The sequence below is a fragment of the Rattus rattus genome, chromosome 1 (assembly GCF_011064425.1).
Source record: "Rattus rattus isolate New Zealand chromosome 1, Rrattus_CSIRO_v1, whole genome shotgun sequence".
Taxonomy (NCBI): domain Eukaryota; kingdom Metazoa; phylum Chordata; class Mammalia; order Rodentia; family Muridae; genus Rattus; species Rattus rattus.
In genome coordinates this window covers 38,766,308-38,778,763 of record NC_046154.1, presented here as the reverse complement: position 1 = coordinate 38,778,763, position 12,456 = coordinate 38,766,308, and the positions used below count along the sequence as shown (strand labels likewise).

Genomic DNA, 12,456 nt, shown 5'->3' with positions numbered 1-12,456 from the left:
CACACACAGACACACACACACACACACACACACACACACACACACACACACACACACGCCAACAGCAATGTCTGCTCAGAAGGCTCCAGACTCCCACAGGGCTCTGGAACAGGGCAGCAAAGACCTACAAGAAGATACAAATGCTCCCAGGGGGTGAGAGGGTGGAGGGAGTGTCTGCTTCCCCAAGGGCCTGAAGGGAAGAAGGCGAGTAGTGGCGGCTGTGAGTAGAATGCCCACTGGGAGCTACGGAGATGGCGGCTGCTAGAACTGCTGCAGACAGAGATGGGGAGGAAAGACGTGCGGAGTCCCTCCAGTATCTGCACCAAGGTCTCCTCCAGGCAGCATGCTTGGCAGGTGAAGCTTGGCTCCAAGTTGACAGAGCCAGGTGTGGCCAAGTTCTTACCTCGCACATACAGGTTGGCGGGGGCCGAGTAGCGTGTGCCTGCCGAGTTGGTTGCCACACACTCGTACTTGCCTTGGTCAGACTCCTCGCTGCTCTCAATCTGCAATGCACCTGTAGGGGGACACAAGAGAAGACATCAGTCATGGTCCATGGTGAGTGTGGCCTGGGACAAGTGTAGCCCAGGGCCTGGGCCTGGGCCTGTGTGGCTTCCAGGCAGCTCTTTCTCATGAGCCAGGTCCCTCTAAGCAAGAATCAAGAACGTGTACTTAGAAGCAAGATCCACCCAGGGGCTATGCATGAGTGCCCACCCCGGTCCCGAGTCCTAAGACTATTTATCAATAATCGTGCTTATCAATGTTCTTGTCCACAAAGCCCACAGACACACAGGTCTGGAAATTCCTAAACAAGCAATGTCCTCATCAGACAAGAGCCTGAGACACTATCACCTACTCAGGAGGAAGGGGCTTGCCTGGGGGCCTGGTGCACAGCAGCCCCTGCCCCGCACTCCCACCATCTCCTCCTATTCTACCTCCACCCTGCTAGCCCCACCCTTTCCGGCTACTTTCCTCAGCTTGGTCCTGCTAAAGTGCTTCGACCCACCAAGGCTTCTGCATAATTCAGAAGGCTAATGGAGACTGTAGCTCCCACTTGGGCCAGCGCCCTGAGGGGCTGCTCTGGCCACAGGCGGACAGACAGGAGCCAAGACTGGGGGTGGGGGTAGCTGAAAAGACCCTCTGAGAGGATGGATGAAACTTGCATTTGGGACCTGTACTGTCAGGTCAAGTGAGTGAACCCCAGGTGGAGGATCACTCGCATTGATGCTGCCCCACCCCCACCCCCAGCAATAAACACTTGGAAACTGCTAGTGAAAGCAAACTGGGCTATCTATCTATGACAGAGAAACCCATAGGGCAAAGCACCACGCCCCTCCCTGGAACAATTTGACAGACAATTACACCCACACAGGACAGTCCAACGGACAGCTAATAACCCCCACAGGACACAGCCTGACAGAAAACCACCTCCTGCATGAACAGCTGGAGAAGCTCTAAAGAGCTTCTTCCTCCACCCTGACTGGCAATCACGCCCACACAGCACAGGCAGAACCTGCCAGGTCCCACCTAACTGGACTGGACAGGAACCTCAGAGGGAATTTCAAGCTGTGTTCTCACAGCCCGGGCCCAAGAGGAGACACTCTGGGTTCAAGCTTCAGCTTCTCCAAACCCCAGTCTTTCCCCTTTCACCACCAGCGCCCTGGCAGCAGGAGCTGTGACCATCAGAAGGCTGAGGGCTAGCAGCCGGGGCGGGGGTGGTGGGGATGCTACCAACACAGAGGGAAAGGGCTGGCCTCTCCTTAGCTTTGACCTCAGCCTCCCCACGGACATCAGAGCACAAGGCAAATGCCCAGCAACTGCAAGAGCAGTGCTGGTTGGCAGCCAATGGGTCATAGCCGTGGGATGAGTGGACACCGTTAGAGCAGATGCTCACACAAGCAGGTGAGGATCAGGGCCCTGGTTGGTGGGGTTTGCCCATAGTCAGCTCAACAGAGGTTTGGGGGAGACAGGTAACTGGTGCCACAAGCGAGAACAAGAAAGAGTGCCTGGGACTGCAGCTGCTGAAGGAAGAAACTCCCCTGGGACGAGAGCCTAAGTCTGGTCAGGAGACCGGTGCTCCTTAGTTATTTTTGTCAACTTAACACAAGCTAGAGTCACGAGAGAAGAGGGAATCTCAATTGAGAAAAAGGTAGACAAATCTGTGGGATGTATTTTCTTGATTAACAACTGATGTAGGAGGGCCTGGCTCGCTGTGGGTGGTAGCAGCCCTGGGCAGGTAGTCCTGGATGTATAAAAAAGCAAGCTGGGAACGCCACGGAGAGCAAGTCAAGCAAGTCAGTAAGTAGCTCTCCTCCACTGTCTCTCTCTGCTCCTGTTTGAGTGCCTGCGCTGACTTCCCTCAACGACAGACAGTAATCGGGACACGCTAGCCAAATGAGCCCCTTCCTCCCCAAGTCGCCTTTGGTCATGATGTTCATCATGGCAATAGAAAGCAAACTAGGACATTACCCGGTACAGACCCTGAGACTACACACAGACATCTCCAAATCTGGTACTGACACCCAGACCCAGTAGGAGGGAAAGCAGGGTGGGCATGTGCTAAGGAGACAAATGTGCAGGAGATGCAGAGAGGGCAGGGAAACCTCGTCCTGTTACCAGAGCCACAAACAGTTGCCCCCCACCAAGTCCCAACTTCTGAGCACTCTAGCCTTGAACTCTGGCCTGCATGTGCCCACAAATATTGACGGATGTTGGGAGAAAATGGCGGGATAAAACACACACCACCACTCAGCATGTGACAAAGTGTCCATATTCATCCTCACTCTCCTGTAAGTCAAACAGCCCTGAGGGGAGGTGGCCCTGGCTCCAGTTCTAAGAGGAGACAGACTTGAACCCTGACCGTTACCAGTCCAGAGTCTCTGCTTTCCCACCAACAGGTTGCAGAGCCCTGTTATGTGAAGGCGGTTCAGAGGGGCTGCAAGCTGACAGGTCGGGTGACCTAGTTATGCATGGGTCTGTTTAGTTCCCAATTGCCATCTAAAATCTCTAGCCCTTGATGCCGAAGAGCTATAAGGGATGATCCTCACTGGACCATGGGACCGAAACACTAAAGGAAAAGTCAAGTAGTAATCTAAGAAAAAGGAGATTCCCGAGGGACAGGGCCGGACTTGCTCGTGCTCCCCAACCACTCTCTCCTGGAGAAGGTGTCTCCATCTATGCCAGCCTTAGGGACAGGCTATGGGAAACAAATGGGTCCCTTCTGTGGGGCGAGCCTGGGGAGCGGGGCTTGCCACCCTGGGTGGTCTCAGCTGGTATGTCCACAATGCAGACTTGTAATGGATGAGTCCACAGGAGGAAACGACTGGAGAGTGGAGGTGTGTGGTGGCTGGTGGGAGAGCAGGGCTGGAGCTGGAGATGAAGAGACTGAAGAGGGCAGGATGGGGATGGGGAGGTGACGGACTGGACGGGATGGAGTGGAGGTGACCAACGGCGACAGCAGTGGTGTGGTGTGGTGTGACGTGGCGTGACGTGGCGTGGCGTGGCGAAATGCACGGACAGCATTCTTACCTCTGATTGGTGAACCACCTGGCGAGGTAATGTGAATGCAAATAAGATCAGAGAGAAACATTAGTACAAAAGGAAGGAAAGCCACACAAAGCCAACTCAGACAAAACAAAACACTAGAAAGGGCCTTAACTAGAGGGAGAACTTGAGGCCTCCGTGTAGGTGACTCAAGTGCTGTGTGAGCGAGCACCAGGCTGGGCCAGGCTGAGTGTGGGTGCAGCATGTCCCCTGGTCACAGCATTGCTCTGAGGAAGTAGAGAGCTGGATCTGGAGGAGGTGTTGATATGGATCAGGGAGGCAGGACTGGGCTCCTAGGACCCTGGCTGGCCGGGCTGATGGAGAGGAAGGGGAGCAGCACCCACCCCAGACCACCCATCCCACAGGGTAAGCGTCCAAGGGCAGCACTTACCAAAACAAAACCAGGGCATTTAAGCAGGCAAGGTTCGGGAAGAGCTCACATAGGTTACCATGAATCAGGGATCCCAGACAGAGACCAGCCCTGGCATCCAACTGGGGATGCATGGGACTCAGCTCACACTCCAGTGGCTAACAGCCTGTAAAACCCACCTGACCCTATCAGGGTAGAGTAGTCAGAGCTCCTCAGCCTATCTGGTAAGAGGCAAAGGGCCAGCACCCACTCCTTGTGTGCCTGGTGCTTCAGACCCCTGGGATCTGCAGCCAAAAGGGGCAGGCACTTGTCTGTCAAAACCCAGCCTGTTATGAACCCTGGAAGGTTTGTCTTCCAACAGGTGCCTGTCCCGAGACACCCACTTCAACCACTGGAGCCAGGAACCTAAAGATGGACCCAGATCCAAGTCTATCCACCACCACCACCACCACCCCCCGCTCCTCCAGTGGGGGTTGGGTTGGAAGTGCTCATGGCCAGAGATCAGTTCCTGTCTCGCTGGACTTGGCAACACCCACCTGGAAAAAACACTCCCATCTCTCTGCATAAATGAGGAGAAGGAGGCCCGGAAACAGTAAGAGGCTTTTACGTGAGGCAAACAAGATCTAACCAGTCAACTCCGAGCCTTCCTGATGGACATCCTGCAGATGTGGAGGCAAAGGTGGTGGCTGTGGAGGGAGCGCATGTGTTCACACGGGAAAATGAGAATAGACCAACAGAGATTCTCCATGTGTGCTCCAGTGTGTGTGTGTGTGTGTGTGTGTGTGTGTGTGTGTGTGTGTGTGTGTGTGTGTGTGTACGTATGCATGTGCGTGAGCATGTGAGCATGTGTTTGGGGGGTAGGAGGGAATCACTGAAAACCTTTTAGGGAGCCCACAAGGATAAAGCCTACAAACTGTAGTCCCTACAATGCTAAGACTGGGTGGAGTGTGCTGCCTGTAACCCTAGCACTTGGGAGGCTGAGACAGGGGGACCGTGGCAAGTCCTAGGAGAGGCTGGACTCTATAGAGCATCATGCCACCCAGGGCTATACAGTAAGGACCTTGTTTCAAAACAGAGCTATCTGCCTTATTTAGATGCTTTCCCTTATGAATATACAGTGGCGTTTCCTGAAGAGTATGCACCCTGTAATACTGTTAGCAGGCTGAATGCAGCCACATTTAAGCATTTAACAATGAGGGTTTCCTAACTAACCAATTTTTTTGTCTTAGATTACACAATTATCTTTTTTTATTTTAGAATGCTATTTATGTTAACACTTCATAGTTTTTAAATTATTTTAAAATAACTAGTAAGTATTTAAAATCTTCTATCTTAAATGTCTAATACGGTGAACATCAATAGGTATAAGCCAGATAAACAAAACTACCTTAAGGTCCTCTGAGTTGAGGTTAGCAATACTCAGACCAGAAAGGTGACAACCGCTGGCCTCCTATAGTCTAGGCTGGAACTAGGGCGGGGGTTGTAGTGCACACAGCCTGGCACTGAAGCCCAGTGGTTCCTGCTCTTTCTCCACTTAACCCACTGACTGAGAACCTGGCTTTTCTGTTTCACTAGACAGGTATATGGAACTGGAAGGACCCATGTGTCAGCCTCCCCAGGAGACTCGTGCCAATGAGCTCAGAACTATAATCACACGCTGACTGCAGCACTCTCTGGAAGACCCAGCCAAAGGCAGAGCAGAGCAGAGGGACATAGATGGGCACTTGCAGTCAGAGCTGGGCCAGCCAGCAGAGGGAGAAGCTACAAGCATCTCATCAGAGGGACCAGAGGCCTCCTCCTGCAGCCAGAGCTGCCATCTCCAACGGACAGCCCCGATTCTGCCACCGCCACAGCAGGCATCCTCTCTTCACAGGTCTCAAGCTCAAGTGGCCATAAGGGTACTGTGGCAGCGGGTCACTGCTGCAGCAGGAAAAGAGCCCTTCGAGCAGAGCTGACGCCTTAGCGGTGCATGTTGTCAGCCCTTGCTCTGGGGCCACACCATATGCAGATGTATACAGATGTGCTCACAGATGCTGGTGGCACTGCAGAGACTGCCAGGGGGACCCGAGGTCTGCAGGGCGAATGTCTGGAGCTCTGACAGATACAGCTACTCTCAGACTCCAGGGTTAGGATATGCTGTTAGAAGACACTGGGGTTACCTCCCAGGAGAACTCCTAAGCCCTCCACATGTGACCCCTTGACCTGCGGACAGTGGACATAATCATTACAACCTGTCCTACGGCAGAGACGTTGCAAGAGACCACGAGGTAATAACGCACTCTGTAAACTGTTGGTGATACGAAAACCACAAGGGTCCTTGAAAATATGCAAGTGTACAGGGACCTGAGCCCACTCTGTGAAGGGACGTCCCCACACAGTTTCATCCCAAGCACTGGGCACACACACCCTCCCTAGCCTATGATCCTTAAGTCACAGCTTCCTGGTGGCAGGAAAGGTCAAATGAGTAGATATCGTCTTCGGCGATAAGTCCCAAAGGTCAATAAAATAATTCCTCAACGAGGACAGAGAGAGAACCAGGTACGGTGGGGAGGGGCACCTTACCAAGCAAATCTGTCCCAGGTCCTCCCATATCCAGCCTAGGTAAGTAGGGCTGGAGACAAACGCCTACAGCATGAAGCAGGGTGGCTCCTGAGGGAGTAGCCGGAAGCAGGGTGCAGGCTCCCAGTGGAGGAAGCTAAAGTGAGTAGAGGGCCAGGTGGGCAAGGATAGGGCATCGTGGTTACCTGCGAGTGTGAAGCCGCAGGAGGCAGGAACAGAGCCTTTACCACAAACCAGGCCGCAAAGTGTCACTGTTTCCTAAATGTGGCTACTTTGCAAGATATGAGAACTGACAAAGTTAGCTTAACTAAGGCCACAGAACTAATAAGGTGCATGTAGATAGGACAGGCTGAGATAAAGCCGGCATGCGATGGGAGCAGGGTCCCTGGACCAGGAGCATGTATCTGACCACGCAGGCAGGATCAAGGGTTATGAGCCCAGGGTCCAGAACTGGCTCTCAGTCTAGGAGGAAGATGAATGGGTAACACCAACAGTTGCCGGAGGACAGAGCTTTCAGAACAAGTCTAGAGGCAGGAAGAACAGTGGTGTCCCAGGACAGAACAGAGACAACAGAAAGAGAAGAAAGAGGGTACCAACTGGAGGTTCATTTGGTGAGGCATGAAGAGGATGTGGTTCCTTACTGAGTGGGAGTGTCGGGTCTCTTTCAGTGGGTGGGTGGGGGGTGCCACTCATAAACAAATGGTCAATGGGAGCAGAGCACGGCTGTTTGTAAAGAAGTCATTGCTCATCTAGGATGGGGTGAAACCCAGACAGCATCTCGAATGCGGAACCTGGAGCTCATACAGGGTATCTGGGCTGGGTTGACCAGTATAGGCACAGATGAGGAGGTGGTGACTGAAGCGGCAGGAACAACAGATTGGCCTGCTAGAGGACAGATGTCACAGCAAGGGTGAGGCTGACAGGTCCCTGGGCTAGAGGACCCAGCACTTCAGGCAAAGACAACAGGGCAGCTAGAGGAAATTGGGGGTGGCAAAGCCCAAGGGAGGGCAGGAGGTTTGCTCGAGGAGGAGGAAGGGCTGTTTGCCACTGTGAGGACAAGAAGGAAGAGGCCTGTGCAGCATCCAGGGGAGTGATGGGCAGGGGAGGGGTGGCACAGGGTCTGGCACACGGCGAGCGCTACATAAATACTTGATGAACAAATGCTGGAGACAGCGGGCCTTCCCAGAACTGCTGCCTGCCACAGACAGTCAATGCCATTCCGGGGAGGAGTCAGGCCTGTAGGGAGGACCGTCTGGCAGCACGGGGAACCTGCCTGGGGGCACCCATGAGCAAATGCAGGGGAGCTGAGCCATGCCGGCCTCTGTGCTGTGCTGGGCAGCAGCCACAAACACTGCCGGACCATTTCCTGCCTTGATTATGGCTGTTTTAATTAACTGCACTACAGCTGCCTCCATCTTGTTGAGTTTTAATTAAATTAAATGAGCTAACACTTCGTGGGCTGTCTCAGGCGGCCGTGGCTGGGGCCAGAATCCTGCCCTGCTGGGTGGCTCCTCACTTCCTCTACTTCCTGGGTACCAAAATGGTGTGGGCCTGAGGGGAGGGGCCGGGACTGGTGTGCACCTCTGAGGCCAGCAGAGCCCTAAGAGAAGGGGACACATCCCTCTTGATGTTGACATCACAGCCGACAGGCAGCGGGAGTTCAAGCCATACGACAGAGGCCTACCTTCTCCCAGCCAGCAGAACTTTTGAAGCCAAGTCTGTGGGTCTATCCTGAGATGCTAGTGGGTCTATCCTGAGCTGCTAGTGGGTGCAAAACGCAGCCCGGCTGATTCTGAGCCTCGTTTCCCACCCACTTCATTCCTACAAAATCAAAATCTATTTTCTTGGCGGGAGCCTCACAGGCAGATCGATCAATGGGGCGACACTTCCCTCTCGGTCACAATGGCATCCTTGTTCCCAGGGCTCCAAGGTAGCTCGACTGAGACATCCATAGGAGTGAGACAGTGGCTCTGGCGGCCAAAGCACAGAGGTAGATCTCCCTAGTTTCAGGCTCTCAGGCTCCACTTGAAGCCTGATGAATCAGGTATCACTGGCCCCTTCCCAGCAAACCTTGCTGTCTAGAGAAACAGAGGCATGGGCTGGGCTCTGGGGAAGAAAATGAAAAGCCTGGGGCACCTTCCTCAGGTCTACCATGCTAGCATGTCATGCATGCTTGGAGGAGCAAAACGGGCCTAAAGTGTGGTGCTTGACAATCTCAGAAGGATCAGGACAGCTCTAGCTGCCACATCTTGTTCTCTAAGCAAGATCTGGTCCACGGTATTAGGGACATTCTAACCAGTCTTCCTCAGAAAGTTCATCCCCCAGCACCTAACTGGACTAGGCTGGAAGGTGTCTTCCCCGAGGTATTCAGGACACCTTAACTCTGCCCTCAGCTCACCTGAACGCAGCTGCTTGATACGACCGTTGCTTGAAGCAGGGTCCACAGGAAGGAAGTCTTTGAACCAAGAGATCTCAGGGTCTGGATTTCCACCAGCTGCACACAGCATGGTGGCAGTGCGAGCCTTCTCCACCACCTTCAGTTGAGGTCCCATGTCGATAGTCGGGAACCCAGACGGCAGCTGGTCCTCTGCAAACAAAGAGTGACGTGTGCATTAGGATTATCTCTGCTTACCTCTGAGGACCTCTCGGTCTAGCGTTCTCTTGACTTTCAGGTTAGCTGGGACCCACAGTACACTTCTCTTTCCCACCCCTGACTTGGAAACACAAGCCCTACCCCAAATGAGGAGTCGGGAGTCTTAGGTCCCTTTAGGCAATACAGGGGCTGCAGGAGGGCCCATACCACCACATCCCTGCTGGGGAGTTGCCAAGTCTGGAAGCACAGACTGAAGATGTCAGCACTTATCTCCCTAGGTCCTAGGAGGAGCAGAGATCAATGCTCTGCTGGCTGCGGCAGAGTGCTATATGGATGTGGGGTGGGGGCGGCAAGGGAAATAAAGTTCCCAAAGCATCAATAGCCACAGCCCCACCAGAGCCTGTGCTTGTCCAGCTCCACTTCCTTGTCAGCACACGTGATACACTTCCTTGGCATCCCTTCAGCTACATCATGTGGCAGAGCCTCAGGTCTCTGACTCTGGGCCCTGCCCTACCTAACTCTAGTCTTGCCTCTGACCACACTCTACTACATACAGCCTTGACCCTGGCCTTTCTCACTCATGCCTGACCCCGAGAACCAAGATAAGGCCAAGGGACCATGTCTGAGTATGTGTAGGCTAAGAAGACGAAAACCAAACAACAGCAACAAAACAACCAGCCCTGGTCTTCCCAGTATTTTCCAGAGTTGACAACTCACAAAGGAAATCACTTCCACTTGACCCATTCACTTCTTTCTTTTTTTTTAAATTTTATATTATATATATACACACACACACACACACACACACACACACACACACACACACACACTGTAGCTATCTTCAGACACACCAGAAGAGGGCAACGGATCCCATTACAAATGGTTGTGAGCCACCATGTGATTGCTGGGAATTGAACTCAGGACCTAGTCTAGAAGAGCAGTCAGTGCTCTTAACCATTGACCATCTCTCCAGCCCCAACCCATTCCCTTCTACCACAGGTTCTTGAACCAACCCCATGAGCTGAGACAAAGCAGTCCAATCCCAACCTCTCAGAAGCACCAAGAGCAGGGAAGACAGGCCCTGGGACAGTGTAGACCATGTGGGACTGACAGCTCTACCACTAACTGCCAACTCTAGGGCCTGAGCGTGTTCTTTCCTCACTGGTGCTTCATCTGTCTACTGGGTTTAGGTGTCCACCTTGTAAAGAAACCTTGAAGATTCCATCAGAAAACGAATCCAGGGTGCTGAGGAGTACCTGACATAGAAGAGGCACCCAGTAACTACTGAAGTTATAATTAACCAGGCCTGAGCCACTGGTAGACAGATACTGGAACTATAGCCTGGGGCCCTCTTTCCCATTCTAGGCTGGTAGGAAGTCCTTCCTATTGGAACAAAACCGTCAAGTGTTTTCCAGAACTCAACAGTACCTCTCCTCCTCCCAAGCTTGGTTCTGGGCACACCTAACGAGGGTGGCACACCTAAGGAAGGCACAGGGAATGTCTGCCCTCTGTCCACCGTGTGGTGTGGGGTCAGACACCACTCTTCTCCTCCCTCTCACATGCCCAGCACAGGTTAGTGTGCAGGAACATTTGCTGCACCCAGGCTCCCTCGCCAGAAAGACTCAGCCTCAGAGGGAGAAAAGCAAAGGGCAGGGTGAGAGCACGCACTCTCCATGCCTACTCTGGCAACCTAAGGGGAGCACCTAGGAACTCAGACATGAGAAGGAACCCCATCAAAGTGTGACTTCCAGGGACGTCCTAGAAGAGTATCTGGCTGGGTTATAAGAGAGCTCTCAGCATGGCCCTGAACCCCCAGGTTTGGCCAGGAATTGGCTATACGCTTCCCTGTTTGCAGCCCTTTATATTCCCATGTAAGCACTGGGTCTCTTTGGCTGGAAGCAGGATCCCACAGTGCCCTGACTCTCAGCTGACTCTTGAAAGGATCATAGTAAACAGCAGCAGGAGAACAGAGAGAAGAGAGGAATAAGGACTGTGGATGCACAGCGTCCTTGGCCTGCTACCACTTGGAAGACAAGAGCAAGACCTGAGGCCTAGAGCATCCTCCCCAAACCGTCTCGCAGATAGGGGCGGACACTCAAGGCTGCTGGAGCTAGAGCCATGGTCACTGACCAAGGAAGACACTAAGCTTGTTCTTCAAGCTCTTATTCCTATCTGTCTGCACAGATGGGGTGCAGAATGAGGGGTGGCTAGGTCCCGCCAGAGTCAGAGCCCAGGAGTTCTCTAGCCTCTGTGGCCTACGTGCAAAGTACGGTCAAGAGTGAGAGCAGTAGAAATGCTTGCAGCCCAGTGTCCCAGGGATCTACTCTGAATTCTCGACACGGGGAAGGTCTTTGGGACCTATGCCAAATTAAGGACGATTAATTTTCCTCCCTCAATTATCACACCCTCAATGGCTCCGTCCTTGGCTCAGATCATCCCTCAGGCACCACCGCCAAAGCCTAAAACCAGTGAATGTAAAGAGCTAAACAGCAGGACCCAAAAGCCAGTCCCCGGTGCCAGCCAGGTCCCCAACAGCTCCAGGAAGGCTGCTTCTTAGCCCACTCCAGAAGGGAAAGTCAGCCCCCACCCACTGCTGCTTCCTCCTTCTCCCACCTGGGAGCCTTGACACACTCAGTCAAGGACAACAGACATTCCCCAAATGCCTGGGGTCCAGAATGACTGGCCCCCTTGCCACCTTCAGCCCCTCACCCCCCAGTACCACCAGAGTTGTATCACAGTAGTCTGAACCACTCAGGTTAATGACCACGGCAAATTTCTCAGGAGGATGCATGCCACCCTGTCACTTCTGACCCATCAACAACTGAGAAAACTGAGGCCTCTGGACACAGGGATTATTAAAGGTTCCAAGCATGAAGCATTCACTCTGTTGCAGGTACTCTCTAACCGCTTTACAAAATGACAATCTTTACCAAAACCCTGTGAGGCATATGAGCAAATGGGGACTTAGCAGAAATCTGGAAACCCGCCCAAGGTCACTCAGTTAAATTGGAGGTGGAGCTTGGAGGGAAGCAGGTGATAAGACCCTGGTGCTTTAGACCAGCACGCAGGAAAAGGTGGGCAGGGCAGTGGAAGGGAGGGGCGTCCCTGGGAAGAACCACGCCCTTCCCCCTCTCTCCGCCCTCAACTGGCTTCCGGCTACAGGCTCTACTGCAGACCCCCCATGTACACACACCCCTTCGTTTTTTAGGTGCTGTAAAGGAAGCCCAATGCTCCCAACATGTGGACACCCCTGGCACGCGCCCGTGTTCCATAAGGGGGATGCACGGTTACGCTATAGTCCCTCTAAACACGTCCTGTCAGCACAGGGGCTGCTGGCGCGGGAGGGCCCCTCCCCCCTCCAGGCCACCCGGTAACCATGGCGACGGCAGAGAGG

The 12,456-nt window shown here is 53.4% G+C and overlaps 1 protein-coding gene across 14 annotated transcripts in view; it reads right to left on the bottom strand.

Moving 5' to 3' along the window:
- The window catches only part of Ptprf (protein tyrosine phosphatase receptor type F), a 68,503-nt gene that overhangs the window by 39,187 nt on the left and 16,860 nt on the right, over window positions 1–12,456 (bottom strand). For 7 of the 14 annotated variants that reach the window (XM_032899258.1, XM_032899310.1, XM_032899264.1 and 4 more), the window contains exons 4-6: window positions 8,868–9,056; window positions 3,526–3,543; window positions 404–514 (exon numbers count right to left, since the gene is read on the bottom strand). In XM_032899258.1, the coding sequence (XP_032755149.1) occupies window positions 404–514; window positions 3,526–3,543; window positions 8,868–9,056 (318 nt within the window). The remainder of the gene's footprint in view (window positions 1–403; window positions 515–3,525; window positions 3,544–8,867; window positions 9,057–12,456) is intronic. The other 7 variants (XM_032899261.1, XM_032899276.1, XM_032899320.1 and 4 more) reach the window with 1 other exon arrangement.